We start from the raw sequence: 18,015 nt of genomic DNA on the forward strand, positions 1-18,015 counted from the left end.
TGTGCAGCAGGTGTGTAATTAATGTAATTTGTCACTAATGGGATTCACCTGACATGGGATTCAAACTGCCTACGTTTACTGTACATGAGACGTTTAATTCAGAATTAACTCACTTTAATTCTGAACAAAGCTTACTTCCGATCCATCATGCAAATACTTCACAATTCGGAACTAAATGAAAGATCAAATGAATTATTAACTGAATTATTAATACGGGATTAAAAATGTCATGTAAACGTAGCCATGTTGCCATGTTGAAGGCCACTGCTGGAACGGCAAGACAAAGACATGTCAAAGAACCAATTATGTTCAAAATGTACACAATAAACCAAATGGACATGTTTCACATGCCTGCCTTCTAGGGTGTACTTTTAAATCAACGTTTTGGCATCCCCATAGGCTACAGTGGCTGCAACATAGTCATATCCTACCACTTAATTGATGTGCTGGTGGTGTCCAATTAAACTGCAGCAGAGGGGCCCTCTCAATATATGACCTCCCTTTTGAGGACTGCTACCAGAGACGGTAGGCCTATTATTTAATTGCACAGAGAACTTTGCTGTTACCAGCCCGATTGCAAATGAAAAAAAAAGACAACAGTGACGTCTTGCCTCGAGAGGCCACTACAAGCATATTGCTGGAGAGGAGACGGGAGCTTCCAAAACGTTTGCCAACCGCCAACAAAAACGAAGAAGTAGAAGGAGAAGGGCACACCCACTTGAGGGCTATTCTGTGCATGCTGAAGAGTGCGCTACGCTACCTCGTAGGATAACCCACGATTGTTTACTATTCACAGCAAGTACAACAGTTGTATAGAGTCTAAATGTGTAATCTGCGTGAAGACGGGTCGTTGATGTGCCTGTTTTTGCTGTCTGCAAACAAAGCATGCCCTGTTTAGACAGTAACGCTGAAACGCCGGTCACGTGACCTCGCCAGGAAGTACAGCACTACGTCTTTATTGTGTAGTATGTGATTTTCTAACTGAAAATATGTCAAACGTAAGGATGAACTTTGTGTGGACAGACGATGAAGTTGAGTTGTTATTGAACGTAACCCTGGATTTCAAGACTAGCAAGGCAGCTCAGGGAGTTGATTTTGAATTAGTCCATACAAAGTATGGCGACATAATGGACCTGTTTTTGGAGAACTATCCCTCACCCGAGGACGCCAGTGCAAGTGGGAAAGAATTTCCACACCAGACGAAGGAGATAACAAAAGGTATTCGTGACATTTATGAATGAATAGCGCCTTCATCTTACTGATGTTGCGTTGTAACCAAGGAAGCATTTCCGTCTTTTTGGTTAAGTTGCAGGTTTCTGGTACATATTTCGAGCCCCTGGCCTCTTATGTTGGAATTTTACGCATGGCAAGTGAAGTGTGTGGCTTGGGGGTGTAGAGAGAAAGTTGAGGAAAGTCTAGGAGTGCATTCCAACTTGCTCACTCCCCTACTTATAACGACAGCTGCATTCAATGTCTTGCAAAATCTCAATTCTAATGCCCATTCCTCATTTGCAACGGGGATGGAGAATAGTCCCCCCAAAATTATTGTGGCTAGGCTGACATTGAGGAAACTTTATTCTTAATTTCTCCACTGAGGCGGGGCCAAGCAGCTGAGTGTGAGGCCACAAGCTCAAGTGCAGGATGAAAGTCTGCATATTGGCATGCAGGGTTGGTTGGGTGGTGTCACTTGAGAAATCCCATAATGTGCTCATTTTGCAAAATTATTCAGATCTGAAAGACACTTAGAGATAAGCGGTAATAATCTGAGGCAAGGGAGCCTCTTATTTTCTAGTGAAAATCAACAACAAATGTCAAGTCGACAATATTTCTACAAAATTGGACCACAGTATCCAACATCGCTGTTGGACAACTACTAGAACTGATACTTTTGTTACAGGTAGCCTACACTGTGTGAGATATTTAATCTGGGGTTCAACCTTGCCACTATAAAGGAGCATTAATTTCATTTTTTTTTTTTTTAATCCATGTTGGGCCACAAAGTATTTGGCTGTGTCTCAAATGACGCACTTTTGCCAGTGCACTGACAGTCAGTGGACAGTGTGCACAGTGCACTGAGGTCTTTAGTGCATAGTGTCGTGGAAAAATCTGAGCACTATGCACTGTGCCCTCGCTGGAAGTGACAGCTGAGCATGGCATTAGCTCGCCAAAATATGAGTTGGCTACTGTTCACAATGCACAGCGTCTGGTGCTTGTATTTCCATGTCCTTCACCCCAAAGGACAACAATCACACATACAATACTTTGGTTGGCATGAAAAGGTTGGTGTCCCATCAATATTACTTACAGAATTAGGAGACTGTTGACCAAACTCTTCTACTGAACTGAATGCCACATTTCCTCCATGTGATTGTCAACATGGCCGCCGTTTAGTGCGTGCAGTGTCCATCATTGAAGCACTGCATTTTTCCGCCATTGTTAGGGGATCATCCTGGCACTTTCAGTGCACTGGCTCAACTGAAATTCTCAGCGTGAGCGCCCTAGGCACTGAAAAACAGTGCCCGAAGTGCACAAGTGCGGCATTTGACACACAGCCTAGGATTTCATGTGAAATGACCCTTACAAAAACAGACATGCAGTACGTTTGTGCCTAGGCTGTCATGTGATCCATAATTTTATTTTTATTTTTTCAGGAATACTGACGGCTAAGGTGAAGGCCATTCGTAATAAGTTCAAGCATGCCGTGGCGGCTGGACGGAGGACTGGGTATGGACGAGCAGTCCAACTCTTTTACGGCCTCTGCAAGACCATTTGGGGAGGAGGAGAAGGAGGAGGAGAATCGGGTGCTGCACCTGGCACCTGCTCTCCTCTTCCTGGAGGGATAGAGATGTTAGATCAGCGCGCAGACCTCTATGGAAGAGTGGAGGTGGCATCCGGCTCTGCTAGCAGTGAGGATGAAGGGCGCAGCCAGGTCAGGATCTGCTCCAACCATTTTTTTGTCTTCGGATGATGCATACTCCTCCTTAACTTTTCTGTCATGACACGAGTAGGCTACCTCCACTCATGCATTTTTCTATGTACCCCCCTTTAGTGTGCTTGGGTGTCTTGTGCATTAGTTCCCAAACTGGGGGTCAGGACCCCTGGGGGGGAGTGTATATCAACTGAAAACTGAAAAATATTACATGTCTCAAGTACCAGCTTGACTAACACATTATGCTTGAAACACTGCAGGTGCCGAGTGCCCTCAGGGCAGGACAGGTGTGGACAGACGATGAAGTTGAGTTGCTACTGAACGTAACCCTGGATTATAAGACAAGCATGGCGGCTGAGAAGGTAGAATGGGAAACTGTCCATACAAAGTATGCCGACATAACAGACTTGTTTTTTGAGAACTATCCCTCACCCGAGGACGCCAGTGCAAGTGGGAAAGAGTTTCCACACACGACCGAGGAGATAACAAAAGGTATACCATTCATGAATGAATTGCGCCTTTGCCTTACCGATGTGACCATTGTTGTAACTGGCAAAGGAGTACAGTTGCATCTTTTGCATCTCTGTGTGTCTCTGTTAAATATTGTAGGTCCCCTGGATTGACCTCAATCGCACGAGGAAGTTGTAGTTGACCTGAGGTTTACGCATGGCAAGACCAGACTACATGTAATATGGCTACGGCCGAGACAGGGGAACATAGCACTAGGGCTGCTCGATTATGAGAAAAATAAATACCACAATTATTTCAGTCAGTATTGATATCACAGTATTTTTTTAAAAGACAAATTAATTGTGCTGAACAGTGAAGAAAGTAAATCGACTCTTGGTTTGAGGCAGCCACTTTTGTGTTCAATTAAGTTTGACTTGATTGACTGGGTGTTTTTACTTGAAACTGACTTTTACAAAAAAGTAAGCTTGTTGAAACGTGTGGGGCCATCAGTTGTGGCGTGTCGACGTCAGGTGGATAGACGGATGACCTTGCTAGAATTGATATTTTTTGTTAAGCACATAATTGTACCTGTGTTCATGCACAGTTTTGATGCCCTCCTCGAAATGTACAATGTACAATAGCCACGAACATAAAGACAATGCATGGGATGAGAAGGTGTGTCCAAACTTTTGGCATATGGGTGGGAGACGTGACGCCTTGTTTTTTCGTAACATTGGTTAAAAACCTACAAAACTGTTATTTTCCTTTAAAAAACAAATGTCAATGAAAGAAGATGTGGTACATTATGTTTCATATTAGTCTTAGATGAGAAGAAACATTTTTGTTAAGATTTATGTAAAGGTTTATATGTCAAATTTCCTGCGGTATGACTGTAACATTAATGAAACAATTTATAATAATATATATATAAATTAACCAACACCATTTTGAATAATGTATGAAGCATTTGGCATGATTGCATAAATCTTAACTTTAGATTAAGATATGTGAATGTGGAAAAAACTCAAGACAGTAATATTAACTACAAGTTCAATTTCGTAACACAAATTGCGTCCTGTGGGGTGACATGTATGTCAATGTTTGTGAATGGGCAGCTGCAAGGCCAACTACAAGGGTCTTAAAGACTGGCTCCTAACCAGTCAGTACCTCAGTTATTGGAGAGTGCTGTGGAAGTTTAATGTGACTCTTAACCTCTTAATATGTCTTCATATTGCAATCTTTCTGTCACGCAATGCTTAGGTTCATTTTATGGTGTCCTGTGGTGTGACTGCTCTTATAGGAGGAAAAAAAGTTTTTTTTATTAATGAAAACACATATTAAGATTAAAAACAATATCATTATCAAGTTAGCATGAGCTCAGATGTCAGTCATGTATACAAAAGGATTAAAATGGCCATAATGCAGTGAATTCCCTGTGGTGTGACTCCATTTTCCTGCGGTGTGACATGCCTATGCTATGTGTTGATGCAGGACACATTTTCCCAAAAATGGCAAAAATAAGGTGAAATTCCACAGACCACTAAGTGCTTTATTTTTTTCTATTTTTTTCCCATTTTTATCCATCATTTTTTTCAGGAATTTGAAAAACTTTTTTTTTTTTTTTGCGTTACGCCCTTAAACGTCAACCACCCATATACTGTATACAGTATATAATTAAGTGTTTTTTTCCCCCTGTATCCTCAGCTCAAGTGATGTCTAAAGTGAAGTCCATCCGGCATAAGTTCAGGCTTGCCATGGCGACCGGGCGGAAGAGAGGGTGTGGCCGAGTGATCCTCCTCTTTTATGACCTCTGCAAGGCCATTTGGGGCGGAGGAGAAGGAGGAGGAGAATCGGGTGCTGCACCTCATTCCTGCTCTCCTCTTCCGGGAGGGATGAAGACGTCAGATCAACGTGCAGAACTCCGTGGAAGAGTGGAGAAGGCAGATCGCCAGAAGGCAGATGTCAGTGCGGAGCTGATGTCTCCCATTGCGTCCGACTCTGCTGACAGTGAGGATGAAGGACGAAGCCAGGTCAGGATCTGCCCCAACCAGTTTTTTGTCTTTGGATGCATACCCCTTCACCTTTTTTTCATGCCATGAGTACCCCTGGGCCAAAGGCGTGCAAAATGAAATTGTCATTCAGTGTAACAGATACCTTCTGCTGACTGTAACTGTAAAAACCTGATTTTTAAATTGTTTCAAGTGAATGGGTGACAGCCGAGGCTTTCATGAATTCACTGGAAAAATAAATAAATAAAAAGAGTAATGTTTTTTACAATCAGCAGAAGGTATCCGTTACACTGAATGATGGTTTCATTTTGCACGTTTGACCCGCCTCCACTCATATGTTATATCTCATCCTCCATCCTCTATCTAGTCTGACTATGCACCATACGCCTCTTGTTACTGCATTTTTCTACGTACTCCCAATTTCAAACTAGGCCTATGCAGTCGCCTCCGACTGCTAAAGGTATATCCCCGAAACACAATGCTTCCAGTACCCCATCAGTCCTACCACTCCCGTCCACCTATTTATAAACGTATATATTAAATACAAAACATAAAATAAATATATTTAATATCCATACATAGATCAGTGCCGTGGTTAGGCTTAAAACCAAGTAACTATTGTGAAAATAATGCAAAAAATGTTTTGGGGCGAATCCATCCTCCCAGTCTGTAGTTATGGGCCAAACAAAAATTCCGCCATCTTCAATTCAGGCATCTTGAAAGTGTTGGCCTCCACAATCTAATCAGTTCATGAACCTACAACGCTAGAGCATCAACTCACCGAATCTAGGACAAGTCCATCCACCCGGTCAGAAGTTATGGGTCAAACAAAAATTCGGCCATCTTGAATTCAGCCGTATTGAAAGTGTTGGCCTCCAAAATCTAAACAGTTCATGAACTCGTTAGAGCATCAACACACCAAATCTGGGACAAAATCAAATCCACCTGGTCAGAAGTTATGGGCCAAACAAAAATTCGGCCATCTTGAATTCAGCCATCTTAAAAGTTTTGTGTCCAAAATCATGAATCATGAACCTACCCTTGAGGATTAACACACCGAATCTGGGATGAATCCATCCACCCAGTCAGAAGTTATGGGCAAAACAAAAATTCGGCCATCTTGAATTCCGCCATTTTGAAAGTGTTGGCCTCCAAAATCTGTGCACCTACCCTAGAGCATTAACACACCAAATCAACCGTCCGAAAAAGTTCAAAAGTTATTGCGTTAACACGAAAGACCTAACACGGCGGCAGCGCACACAAAACCATTACATCCCAGACGCTCCGCGTTTCGGGGATGTAATGAAATTGCAAAACATTGCTATCCAGCCATGCTTATTACATGTCTCAAGTACCAGCTGATCCATCCCCCATCCACCTTGACTAACACATTATGCTGGAAACACTGCAGGTGCCTGGCAACTCCAAGAAATCCTTGGTGTGGACAGACGATGAAGTTGAGCTGTTACTGAACGTAACCCTGGATTATAAGAAAAGCATGGCGGCTCACGACGTAGAATGGGAATCTGTCCAAAGAAGGTATGAGGACATAACGGACCTGTTTTTGAAGAAGTATCCCTCACCTGAGGACGCCAGTGCAAGTAGGAAAGACTTTCCACACGCGATGGACGAGATAACAAAAGGTATACCATTCGTGAATGAATTGCACCTTTACCTTACCGATGTCACCGTTGCTGTAACTCAAAGGAGTACAGTCGTGACTCTTTGGTTAAGCCCTGCGTGTCTCACATCCTCTTACCTCGCTCTTTGTGTGCATTTGATTTGTGTTTTGTGGAAGATGGATACTGAGAGAGAGAGTTGGAGAGCCAGCGAAGAAAGTAAATGGACTCTTGGTTGGAGGGAGCCACTTCTCTGTTCAGTTAATATTGACTTGACTTATGGGGTGTTTTTACTTGAAGCTTACATTTACAAAAAAATAAGCTTATTGAAACATGTGGGGCCATCAGCTGTGCCGTGTAGACTTCAAGTGGATAGACAGATTGGTGTTCATGCACATCAGTGTTCATGCACATCAGTGTTCATGCACTGTTTTGTTGCCCTCCTCGAAAATGCACAATGTAGACCTACTGTAAATAGCCACAGAAATACAGAAAATGTATTGAAAGAGAAGGTGTGTCCAAACATTTGGCCTAATACTGTTTATAATAAAGTGTTTTTTTTCCCCTGTGTCCTCAGGTCACGTGTCGTCTAAGGTGAAGGCCATTCGTAATAAGTTCAGGCTTGCCATGGCGTCTGGGCGGAAGACGAGGTATGGGCGAGCAGTCCTCGTCTTTTATGACCTCTGCGACGACATTTGGGGGGTAGGAGGAAGAAAATTGAGTGCTGCACCTGTCACCTGCTCTCCTCTTCCTGGAGGGATAGAGACATCAGATCTACGCGCAGACCTCCATGGAAGAATGGAGAAGGCAGATCGCCCGGCAGCAGAATCAGATGTCCGTGTGGAGGAGCTGAAATCTCCCATGCCGTCCGACTCTGCTGTCAGTGAGGATGATGAAGGGCGCAGTCAGGTCAGGATCTGTCCCAACCAGTTTTTTTGTATTAGGTTGCATTTGCCTGATTTATAATCGACTATCAAATTTCGTACCGAGATGTTGGTCTGACCAAGAAGACAACGAATAATGTCTCCAAAACGGCCTGTGTTATTCAGTGTGCTACTGGTCAAGGCCAGAAAAGGCTGTGCCAAAGTTTAAACCAAACATTTTCTTAGTCCCAATGGAGCATCTCCACTTAAACCAAGTCACTGCCTTGAACACGCCTCTACCCAGGGAGGGCGTTGGAGCTGATCAAAGTTGATTGCTTCCCGGGTGGAGTAACATCAGTAGCAGGGCGTAGTCTGGCTAGGGTTGCATACTTTTAACCTTTTTGCAATACCTTAACCATTTTGTCCTGCCATGAGTACCCCTCCACTCATCTGCTATATCTTATCCTCGGTCCTTGTCTGACTATGCACCATTGCACCATACACCTGTTGTTATTGGGAGGGGGTCATATTTCAAATGAAATAGCACAGCATAGCCTTTCAAGTCATGCTCATTACATGTCTTTAATAACAGCTGACCCCACCCCCCATCCTGCCAGGCCGCGCCCTCCTAGTCACGCAACACCTTCGGCGTTGCAACTGATCAGGTCAAGAGCAATGCAAGTACTTTCGGAGTTCCCGAAAATACAGGAACTCCTTTCACTGTGTCGGGAAGCAAACCAAGGGATGCGGGTCAACCATGCCGTTTGGGAAATCTGAAAGGTACACTGTGCAGGAAATGGTCAAAAAGGGTACTGCAACTATGCTGCTCAATGAAACTGGGCTGCCTATTGCCAAATTTGATCTTTTCATGAAAGTTTACAAAGTAATAAACTAATATTTTCTAGCATGGCCCAAGTAAAGTCATATTTTAAGCTAAAAATGGCTATTTCTGGAAATTCAAAATGGCGGACCATGGAGAAGAACCCCCTTTTCATGTAAGAAAATTTCAATTTTTTCAGTCATAATGAATACCGGTACTTAGAATTTGATGGTGGTGGTAAGTATTCATGAAAAAGGTAACATTAGTGAATGGGTAGCATGAATTCTGGAAATAAACAACTGAAAATGTCCCTTAAATTGATATGCTCTTGGTCAGACCAAGTCTCGAAGAGATTTGAACGTCGATGATAATCAGGCTACCCCCCATCCACCTTGACTAACACATTATGCTGGAAACTCTGCAGGTGCCGAGCGCCCCCAGCATCACGAGACTTCGGCATCGACACATCGACACAACACATCGAGGCATCACATCGACAGCGCCCCGGCTGTCTCACAGTCACAGGCCAGGCCATGTGAGGAAAAAGCCCTTGTTACCGATGGGCATTGCCCAGGAGGAGCTGGAGCTGAAGCGGCGCATGTTCAAGCACCTGGAGGTCACCGACCGCCAGTTCCTCAGCACCATGAACCGCTTGACCGCGTCTGTGGAGCGGATCAGCTCTGACTTCCGCATGCTGGTGCGGCACATGATGGGCAGTTCCAGCCACGGGAGGCCCCAGTCACCGCACCGGCACAATGGCCTCAGAGATAACTTCCAAAATGACACCCATGATGATCTCCAGAATGCTGCACCGGCGGTCGTTGCCCCACTATTCGGGTTCACTCACAGGGTCGAAGAGGCTGAAGGGAATGGGAAAAGGTGCGTGTCTCTTGTGTGTGATTCAGATTGTCACGTCATTCATCCAGGTCATTTCATCCACAGAGTTTAATTGTAAGCAGCTGGGGCCTCTAAAGGCTATCTTTAGCCAATAGCTAGGGAGATAGGTGACACGATACTTCAGTTTGTGATGCAAGCGTCAGAATCGGTACAGATACTCCTTAGACATCACTATTTTCAAAAAGTACGCGGGCCACTTCAAATTCAAGATGTTTGCCCATTTTCCAATATGGCCGCCATACAGATATAAATTGGCAACGTAAACAATTTGTGATACAAACACCAAACTTGGCACTGATACTCCTTAGATGTACCTCTTTTGATTAAGCATGCAGGTGACTTTTCCAAGATGATTCATTTCATTTATTTAAACTCGAAGAATACATTCATTTTCCAAGATGGCCACCGTTCAGATGTGTCATAGGAAAATAAAACAATTGTTCAAATAATGATACAAGCAAATACTCCTTAGACTTCACTAATTTGAAAGAGCATGCCTGTAACTTGAAATTCAAGATGACCGCGTATTTTCCAAGATGGCTGCCAGAAAGTCCTGTGGGAACACTGCAGGAGATACTAAAGCAATTGTTCAAATAGTGATGTAAGCACCAAACGTGTTACAAATACTCTTCAGACACAACTCTGTTGTTAAGGTGTATGGACCATTTGAAATTCAAGATGGCCACTAATTCACCTACTGCAGAAGTTCCATAACTGAAAAACGTTTAAATTGTGATAGAAGCACCAAACTCGGCACAAATACTCCTTAGACATTATCCTTTTTGAAAAAAATAGCCTACTTTAAACATGAAGGCCATGTATAATCCAAGATGGCTACCATTGCTTCTTATTAATGGAGACATTTTCATAATCTCTGATTTGAGGACATTTGAGAGATTATAATCCCTTTGGGGTCATTCCACGCCAAATCAACAAGTGCCCGCGCAATTAGGTCTCAAAAAATTCTGAAAATATTACCAAGTGTACCCATGGTACTTAAGAGAAACACTGTAAATTTATTTGAATGTAAGATGTATACTCTCCGTGTTACAGCCAATTTTACTGGGGGAGGGGGGTGCCCATTTTGTTCACACTCTTTTTTTGTCAAAGTTCACAAGCCCCTAGCTCAATAACTAAACCATGTAGGAAGCTCAAATTTGGCATGCTGGTACATAGATAGGAATAGTTTGTTGCTAAACTGTCAGTTTTGGTCTGTATGATCCTGCATTGTCATAGCATTCCCTCAAAGATGATACAAATTGTACTGGAGTTTTTGGCTGTGCTCTGTTTAGGCCTTCAGAAGACATATTTGTGCCCAACATAGCCTCTTGATTTTTTCCCCTTGTAGATACAAGTAGAAACACTCCCATAAAAATCTATAAATAGAAAGGAAACCCCATCAGTGTTTGACCAGAAGACCTCACAAGTCGGACAAATCATGTTGGGTGTCATCTTTAGAGCACCAGAACACCTTGTGCGATTGTCCACAGATTTTTATTTTATTTTTTTAATCATTCTCCATGAAGTCTTCTTTTTAAAAATGCCAATGAGACTTGTCTTATGTGATGTTTTCGTTTTTAATTTCCACCCTGAACATGGGCAAAATGCAAAAAGAGAGCAACATGATTTCTATAACATTTAATGTAAAGACTAAATAATCAAATGCAAATTTTGCCCAGACATGATCACCCGAGAGTCCTTGTGCAGGGGTGCAGGAATCCCTTTCAATATCAATGATTTCAGGAGCGTTCAATGTGGGAGCAGGTTCGCACACCAAAAGAGACAGTAGGTCAGGCACAAAGTCATGTTGTTACTTTTTTTGACCAGCAGATGGCAGCGGAAGAAACGCATAGAAAACATATTGCTCTCAATGTGCATGGTTCCCATGTTCAGGGTGGAAATTAAATAAGAAAACATCACATAAGACAAGTCTCATTGGCATTTTTAAAAAGAAGAATTCATGGAGAATGAAGAAAAAAATAAAATAAAAATATGTGGACAATCCCACAAGGGGTTCTGGAGCTCTGAAAATGACACCCAAAATGATTTGTCAGACTTGTGAGGTCTTCTTTTCAAACACTGATGGGGTTTCCTTTCTATTTATAGCTTTTTATGAGAGTGTTCCTACTTGTCTCTACAAGGGGAAAAAATCAAGAGGCTATGTTGGGCACAAATATGTCTTCTGAAGGCCTAAACAGAGCACAGCCAAAAACTCCAGTACAATTTGTATCATCTTTGAGGGAATGCTATGACAATGCACGATCATACAGACCAAAACTGACAGTTTAGCAACAAACTATTCCTATCTATGTACCAGCATGCCAAATTTGAGCTTCATACATGGTTTAGTTATTGAGCTAGGGGCTTGTGAACTTTGACAAAAAAAAGAGTGTGAACAAAATGGGCACCCCCCTCCCCCAGTAAAATTGGCTGTAACACGGAGAGTATACATCTTACATTCAAATAAATTTACAGTGTTTCTCTTAAGTACCATGGGTACACTTGGTAATATTTTCAGAATTTTTTGAGACCTAAGTGCGTGGACACTTGTTGATTTGGCGTGGAATGACCCTTTGATGAATTTAGATTATCTTGTTTTCTTAAAGCATAGGAATTTTAAAATTTCCAATACTCACACTGGCAGCTATAGCCATCTGCAGGTCAGAAGATCAGATCATACCTTTCATGGTATTATGAATGCCATCCATATTTTGTTAGCTGTTGGGAAATGTGCAATGGGTGGAAGGGCTGTCCAGAAAATTGTGGTGGCCATGTTGGAAAATGAGCAGCCATCTTGTATTTCAATTGACCGACATCTTTTTGTCATGTCATGGAGTATTTGTACCAAGTTTGATGCTTGTATCACTATTTTATCAAATGTTTCAGTCACCTTGCACATATGTATGGTGGCCACCTAGGAAAATGGACGACCATCTTGGATTTCAAGTGGCCTGCATGCCTTTTCAACAGATGTGTATCTAAGGAGTATCTAATGACGATTTAGGTGCTTGTATGACCATTTGAACAGTTGTTTCAGTTGCTAATTCGTATCTGTATGGCGGCCATCTCGGAAAATGGGCAGCCATCTTGAATTTGAAGTGGCCCGCATACTTTTTGAAAATAGTAATGTCTAAGGAGTACTTGTACCGATTTTGGCGCGTGTATCACAAACTGAAGTATCGGGTCTTAAAAAGGCTCTAAGCCTCCTAGTTACAATTTCAGCATGCAGTTGTAAGGCCGACACTACCATGGACTTGGTCAGTACCTGAGATCCTGGTCATTGTAATGGGGGCAGGTGTTTGTTTACATTTCAAAACAAATATCTTGATTTATTCCCAAAACCATCCAAAAGGTTATGCAACATCAGCAGACAACTAGCAAACAGCGATACCTTTTGGGGAAATATTTGGAGTAGGCCTATGTTAAGATTTTTTTTAAAATATAAACAAAAGCTGCCCCCATTAGAATAGCTCATATCTCGGAAAGGGCTGAGCCAAAAAAAATGCAGCATCACCGGGTACTGACAAGTCGAGGGTAGCGTGAGCAATACAACAGCATACTGAAATTGGCAGGAGTGCTCCTTTAAGACTTCCGTAGATTTCAGGCTGAATCTTTGCCTTTTGTGAAAATCTGAAAAGGTACGCGTGGACCTAAAAAATCCTAATCTAAAGGTTTTCATGCTGATTTGTGTGGTAAATACAATTTCACAAGAAATTTAGAACATGAACGTGCACTTTTTCATGTTGAGTCAGTCTGTACATTTGTTGTGTGGGAAGTTACTTGCGTAGCTTTTTTGTGCGCAAGCAAGCTTTGTACATGAGGCCCCTGAACTAGTGTGACTCTCGCCAGACCTGTGTAGTTCCGTGCAGCTTCGTGAGCTCCACTACTACGTAGGCTTGTGTGAGCGTGCATTGGATTTTACGTCCTTGTTACCAACAAATTCCTACAAAAAATGTCTCCGTTCGCCTCTAAAGAATACATATACTGGTAGTCCACAGTCTGTCTTGTGACTCCTCCATGTGAGCCGCCACTGTTATTGCAACTATAATTGCTTAGGCAGGCTCTTGTCTTGAGTTTTTTTTTCAGGACTCCAGACCTCTGTGTCATGTAGTTCCGCACAGCTCCGCCAGGGGGACTCTGCAAGTTACACACAGAGGGCTCTGGTGGAAAACAAACTACTGGATTTCTTTGGGCTTGAAAGAGATTTCGTGCTTCATCCAAAAAACTGTGAGCTTGATGTACTGTATCAGGGAGCACTAATTGTAAGAGGAAAAGTAATACTTCTGTGGACGCATATCTACTACTAGTCTACCATCTACTACTAGTCTTCCTGATAATCAGTTCCTTGGACAAGCTTTCAAGCTGAAAGGAGAAGTCAGGTTGTTCACAAGGAAAATATTTGAGTGTGTGTCACCTGTTGTTTAATATCTGAGCAAATGCAGTCTTAATGCCATTGCCTTGTAATTGAGTGCGTTTACATGCAGTTCAGTATCCCGAATATGGTCGGGATAGTAGCTCTTTGAGTGCCATGGACTTGAAAACGAGTCTTTTCAGAATGTGTGGCACAGTGCCAAAGACTTGATATCAAGTCATTTGCGTTTTTTTTTTATGGGGGTGGGGCCTAACACGTTGATCTGGTATGTTTGTTGTTCACATGGACAAAGAGCTAAATTTTTTATGGCTCTTGAAAAAACACTCAAATGTCGGGAAAAAAGCCTGGCAACCCCCCAGTCTGAATTTGAAAATGGCTGGCACTCAATGAGTTAAGTATCCTCAATTTGCTTTTGAGCATATAAATACCGTTTCCCGACTTCAGTATCCCGAATAAACCCTAATTCGGGACACTGAGAAATCGGGATATGCTAGGTGGACTATTCCGACAGAAGTCAGGATACTGACGCATGTAAACACTTAATCCCATAGAACTCTGTCGCTACACAATTGAAGAGAATTCTATAACAGCTTAGAATGTACAGTAGACTGGGATATAATGATTTGTGCTCATATAAACACCTTATCCCAAATATGATCGTAACCTGGATATGCCTCATATTCAGGATACTGAACTGCATATAAAGGCACTCATTGATCGTTATGTTCTGTGAATCCCCACTAGACATCCCAGACAGCATGCAAGGCAGGAGGAAGAACCTTCTACCTCAGACACTGAATGGGTCCCGCCAAGGCTGCTGAGGACCAAACCAAAGGACTATCAACAAAACGGTATGTGTGCAATGGGACTTGTTTGCGTAATAATACACACAGGCATTTTTCATTGGCTATAAGTGTATGAGTTGTAGCAGAGATGTGTGAAGCAGGGATGTATAAGTAGAAGTGCTGTTCCAGATGTAATTCCAACACTAGTAGTATAATCAGACATCTTCTATTAGAGCAAGATACTTCAAGCCTGTGCATTTCCTGGGTCCATGTGATGTCAGGTAAATGCCCCTTTAGGAGACCTTTGGAGACTTAAAGTGATACTGTCCCATTTTTGGAAATAAGCTTATTTTACACCTTCCCTTGAGTTAAATAATAGGGGTTTACTGTTCTTCTGTACTTTCAACCGTTCTCTGGGTATGGCAGTGCAAATTTTTCCTCCAAGCTAGCATGTAACATTGAGTCCTATGAGACCAGCTTGCGGCTAACTGGTCTCGTAGGACTCAATGTTAACTGCTAGCTTGGAGGTCAGATTTGCAGTGCCATAACCAGAAAACGGTTGAAAGTACAGGAGAACGCTAAAACCCTACTATTTAACTCAAGGGGAGGTGTAAAATAAGCTTATTTCCAAAAATGGGACGGTATCACTTTAAGGTTAAGAATGAATGGGGTTCAATTGACATTTTAGATGGCGGTAGCGCACATCTCATGCAAGCCATTATCAAATGCCCCAGACAGACAAGAAGAAGGAGGGGACCACGCCCCTGTTGGAGACTAAACTTGAGCAAACTCCTTTGCATTGGGTGGGCAGAGATTGGGATATCTTTTTCTAATAGAAAAAAATACTTAGAAAAATTACTCAGGTGAAATTATTAATGATTTTAAGCACTACCCATTATGTTCTGTGCAATATTTTGAGCCAAATTGTGCTTTACCCTGTTAGTTGAACCTTCTCACACTCTCTTACTGGTGCAATGTGCAATTAATGAAGAATGGGCACCACACTACACTACACTTCCCTCACTAAAATGACAGGTGTTTCAGTTTCATTGTACAACCCCTGTATAAGGCTGCACTAGGTATGCTCCTTTAAAGGAACAGACCGCCCTTTTTATTGGATCAGTATTATTAGCAAAGCTTAGCATAGTTACTGGAAGTAACTGGTAACTTTAGCATCAAACCACAATTGATCACTGGATGGAATTAAATTGCTGTTTTCTGATGTCCAGAAGAATGTACACTCTGGTGAATTTTACATTCGTTTTAAAGTGGTGATGATTTATTTTGTACCATAGACTTGCATTACTATGCCTAATTTGGCTATACTGTTAAACGGGGCAATGCAAACACAAACGAAAATGATATGCACATTCATGAGTAATGCTTGGAAATACTGCAAATATGTGAAAATAAAAAAGGGTGGTCTATTCCTTTAAGTGGGTTTGTAAATGTTTGTGTTGATCTCCCTGTAGACAGAAGGCTAAAGAGGAAGGGCAGTTCCACCACCTCGCCTCCACAGCAGCAGCAGCCGACCCCAAGACAGGAAGAGGCCCCTCCTACCTCAGACAGTCAGGTGGATGTCGACCAGGTTCTGCTCCGGCTGAGGACGGCACGGAAGGAGGTGCCAGAAAAGAGTATGTTCAATCGTCGGGATTGTTCTTTTGGCATAAGCTTTTGCATTTTAATTGTAATTGAAGGGGGGTTAAAAGGAAACAAGATTTTGTTCAGAAGTGCTAGGATCCAGAAATACACCTTTTGACATTAAGACATTGTGTAATACCACTGGTATTGTTCTTATTTGGGATGTATCTTGTGCATGAGATTTAAGTAGGGGTCCCCATGTCACCATGACAACTTTGCCACTGGGGTTACCCTACGCAAGCAGGACCTGACAGCTTCAGCGTTGCTATCAGTCAGGTCAAGAGTCAATGCAAGTTCTTTCTGAGTTCCCTCCTCCCCCTTTAATGGGAAGCAAACAATCATTAGCAAACCAAGGGAGGCCATTTGGGAAATGTTAATTGTTATGCTCTTGTTCAGACCAAGTCAAGAAGAGATTTGAAAGTCGATGATAATCAGGCTAGTGTAAATGTTGCATACACTCTGAGTAGTTGGGTACACAGCTTTTATGGTCATGAAGATGATTTGGCCTTCGTAGGTTTGTCTATCAATATCATTTTTTTATTATTTTATTTTTTGCACTAATGTACCTTGCCTTTTTTTGTAATGTCTGCTTTCCCAACAGTATTTGCTGTGAGGTTAGGCGGAAAGGGAGGGGATGAGATGGCTGTTTCGGCAGATGCTCCAGAACCACCAGCAAAGCTCCTCAAACAGGAGCTGGACAACACAGACCAAGGGGAAGAGCTGTAACAAGAGCCAGGGGGATGTAATACGCTTCAGAGATACACTTAGCTAAGTTCACCTACAGAAAGTGGTAAACCTGATAACAGATAACCTTCAGACATCATTTCATTTTAAAAAATGAAGACTTAAGGCTCTTCTATTTGATGATTTACTACCTCTGCCTTTAACTGAACCGGGGTTACTACTGAACTACTACTTGGAATGCCCTCCAGGTCATTACACTGCATTTTGGATCTCTGGATCCTGTTCATCATTTGACTTTCCCATAGTGGGAAGAAAGTTATTTTTTATTACTGATGGGGATCAACCATTTTTATTGTGCAGAAAAAATGTAAAACATGAAAAAAAAGTGTACAGGAAGGAATGTGGTATTGTATTTTTTGAGTTCTTAATAAATACCAGTCCTTAGCATACACATAAGCTGCTAAGAACTCTTACTATCCCGTTCACTGTCTTATTCTAGGAGTTATTCCAAGTAGCCGATTTAACCAACAATTTTGTACCCCACAACTTCATTGTTGAAAGCTGCATGTACACAATTGCAGTTTCCTTTCAATCATGTACAAACATTTCTATTGAGTTAAAGTTAGTCTGAATGCTTAAAAAAAAACAATCTCTTTTACACAATCACGCTCTTCAGCTAACATTGGTGTGTCAACTCTAGGTGTCACTGAAATAGAGTATCATCTTACAAGTATTTATTAAAGGGATACTGTGTGAGATTTTTAGTTGTATATTTCCAGAATTCATGCTGCTCATTCACTAAAGTTACCTTTTTCATGAATACTTACCACCACCATCAAATTCTAAGTATTCATTATGACTGGAAAAAATGCACTTTTCATACATGAAAAGGGGATCTTCTCCATGGTCCGCCATTTTGAATTTCCAAAAATAGCCATTTTTAGCT

General features: G+C 42.0%; 1 protein-coding gene across 1 annotated transcript; it reads left to right on the forward strand.

The window, feature by feature from the left end:
• Positions 1-685: 685 nt before the first annotated feature.
• On the forward strand, positions 686-17,718 carry LOC134468010 (uncharacterized). Its single transcript, XM_063222052.1, has 10 exons — positions 686-1,218; positions 2,652-2,929; positions 3,190-3,421; positions 5,084-5,409; positions 6,800-7,031; positions 7,585-7,916; positions 9,115-9,569; positions 14,704-14,810; positions 16,217-16,378; positions 16,987-17,718. The coding sequence occupies exons 1-10, from the start codon at positions 990-992 to the stop codon at positions 17,109-17,111; spliced, it is 2,478 nt and encodes an 825-aa protein (XP_063078122.1). The 5' UTR covers positions 686-989; the 3' UTR covers positions 17,112-17,718.
• Positions 17,719-18,015: the final 297 nt, after the last annotated feature.

This window comes from Engraulis encrasicolus, chromosome 17 (assembly GCF_034702125.1).
Source record: "Engraulis encrasicolus isolate BLACKSEA-1 chromosome 17, IST_EnEncr_1.0, whole genome shotgun sequence".
Classification (NCBI taxonomy): domain Eukaryota; kingdom Metazoa; phylum Chordata; class Actinopteri; order Clupeiformes; family Engraulidae; genus Engraulis; species Engraulis encrasicolus.

Excerpts from the sequence above, each read along its gene's own strand:
- LOC134468010 (XM_063222052.1), top strand. The coding sequence starts at position 990 with ATGTCAAACGTAAGGATGAACTTTGTGTGGACAGACGATGAAGTTGAG. Across the intron at positions 1,219-2,651 it reads GACGAAGGAGATAACAAAAG|GAATACTGACGGCTAAGGTG; the intron begins GTATTCGTGACA and ends TTATTTTTTCAG. Across the intron at positions 7,917-9,114 it reads ATGATGAAGGGCGCAGTCAG|GTGCCGAGCGCCCCCAGCAT; the intron begins GTCAGGATCTGT and ends GAAACTCTGCAG.